Genomic DNA, 2,506 nt, shown 5'->3' on the forward strand with positions numbered 1-2,506 from the left:
TCGACCACTCGCTCACTCACACTCGGTCACTCCAGCATGGCAGTGTTATGTGAAATTGGTGAACCGCTGAAACATCTGACAATCGTGTAGACGTCACGTAACGCAAATCAGGCCACGTATATAAAGACCTCCAATCCTCCATGTAAGTGACGTGAAGTCCACAAGACGGTCACATATTTCGGCAGGTCACCAATTTCACCGCGACACCGCCATGCTGGAGCGAGCGAGTGTGAGCGAGCGAGCGGCCCAGATTTGGGGTGTTGCAATTTGGCTTCACAAGAGAGTCCCGGCTCTCGCGCCGCTGCCGTCATTCCAGGGTGCCGCTCTCGGACAGGGAGATGTTGAGCGTGTTGGCGGAGGGAAACAGCGACCCCTGGTGGTCCGTGGGGCTCTGGTAGTCTGACGTCAGGTCCGGCTCCAGCAGAGAGGACAGCGTGAAGTGAGACGACGAGCCTTTCTTCAGGCAATGTGTGTAGAAGTTAAGTAGCAGGTCCAGCTTGTTTTCTATGGACTGCACCTGGACACACACACACACACACACACACACACACACACACACACACACACACACACACACACACACACACACACACACACACACACACACTTGAAATGTTTATTTATGTCCACATAATGAGAAGTACAGGAATACCTTGTTACTGTACAAAGGACATAAACACTGCCAGTGCAGTTTGACAGTGGGAGAGCAGCCAGTTACAACGTGCATGGACGGCAAAGCATCGTTACATACAGTACAGCTGACATGTCGGACACAGGGCAGCAGACATAAATCATGGATAAAGGAAACAACGCCTCCTCCAAATTGAGCGGCTTCCTATAATGGCTGAAACTGAGCAATACCTCGCTAACTGCTTGGCTCTCCTTTTGGAAAGGCCGGCCATTTGTAAGCCCCTCACAACCAACCTATGCACATGCCCTAGGCTGCCAAAGATAAAAACTAAAAGTTTACATCTGTAGCCTAGCTGTGAGATGGTCTGCATTAGCTGCTGATACTTCAGCACTTTGGTTAGAAAGGCTTCTTCCAGGCTATAGTCAAAGGTACAGCCGACCTCGAGAATGAACACCTCTCTATGGTTTTCATTTACAACAATGACATCAGGGGTGTTAGCTGAAATGTTAGAGAACACAGAATCATCATTACACAGGTTAAACATCCTCGGCTTCACAGTAGAATGCTTATAAAGCATAATGGAGGACCTGAAAATGGAAGAGATGTCTTTCGATATCAAATCCACTATTCTGTCATGCCTACATATGTAAAGGCCCCTGTAAACATGGCAACCATTTAAGATGTGGGACATGGTTTCAGCTATTTAGCACACACACACACACACACACACACACACACACACACACACACACACACATTTATATAAAGCCATTGCTGGGATGCTCCCTGACTATATTTGCTCCATGATGGAACTGAACAATAGCACGTATCAGACCCGCTCTAGTGATTTCTTAAGGCTCAAGGTTCCTCAGGCCCAGACAGAGTTGGGCAAGACAGCTTTTTCTGTCAATGGCCCAGCTTCGTGGAATGAACTCCGAAAATCTTTAAAACTGAGCTCCCTGCCATCCTTCGGTCAGTTCAAAGGAATGCTCCAGAACATTTTTCACCGTGATTTCTCCTGCTTCAATTGATCTATTTTACTGATGGTTGTTCTGCATAAAGTTCCTTTTTAATTTATCCTGATTTATAATGTTGTTTGATGTACATTGTTTTTTTACTGTATTTTGTGTATTGTAACCTCGGCTACCTTGAAAATGAGGGCTTGCCCTCAACTGTATTTCCGAGTATAAATATAGGTGATGATGAATGATGAATCAAATAGACAAATAGACATTGACTTCAATGCATGCATCAGATGTCCGTCTCCAGTTCAGCTGTCATGGTACAGTATAGACAGACCATGGTGGCAATGGACTGAAATGCACATCAATAGTATGACAATTGAACCACCAAGGGCCCTGCGTGCAGTCTTTTACAAACTAAGCCCATTCCGTACCTGTTTCTCCACCTTGACCACACGTCCCATCATGCTGAGCTCATCCAGTGCTTCCAGCTCTGGAGGCGTCTTCTCTCCCTTCTCGGAGCGTAACTTCTTGTCCGTTTGGACGGCTCCTCGTCCAATGATCTGGTCCACCCTTCGACACACACACACACACACACGCAACAACGGGTCAACCGGCGAGTAGGATCAACATGGTGGGGAAGTAGATGAATCTGGTGTGTTCACTCACAATGTTAGCACACATGAATCCTATACAGTATGCCTTGCATGTTGAACGATGTCCCTCAGGAGTCCATCCTCCTCGGGCCCCTTTATTTCTTCACTCTACACCAAATCTACTCACCGAATATAGCAACAGTATCTACAATCTCAAAGTTGTAAACTTGTAGATGTGCCATTTTCACTGAATGTTGGCCTGTTTTCGCAGAATGCTCGCCTACTATGAATGATGAATATACAGTTTAAATAAGAAA

General features: G+C 46.3%; 1 protein-coding gene across 1 annotated transcript in view; it reads right to left on the bottom strand.

Annotated features, from left to right (window-relative positions):
* Window positions 1-251: 251 nt before the first annotated feature.
* Window positions 252-2,506, bottom strand: part of kcnq4 (potassium voltage-gated channel subfamily Q member 4) — a gene marked incomplete at its 5' end in the record, with an annotated part of 101,395 nt that continues 99,140 nt past the window's right edge. Inside the window, one exon of the mRNA XM_080787684.1 lies at window positions 252-517. Coding sequence (XP_080643810.1) covers window positions 308-517 — 210 coding nt within the window. The 3' untranslated portion in view covers window positions 252-307. The remainder of the gene's footprint in view (window positions 518-2,506) is intronic.

This window comes from Protomyctophum bolini, assembly GCF_963924005.1.
Source record: "Protomyctophum bolini genome assembly, chromosome: 17".
NCBI classification, from domain to species: Eukaryota; Metazoa; Chordata; class Actinopteri; order Myctophiformes; family Myctophidae; genus Protomyctophum; species Protomyctophum bolini.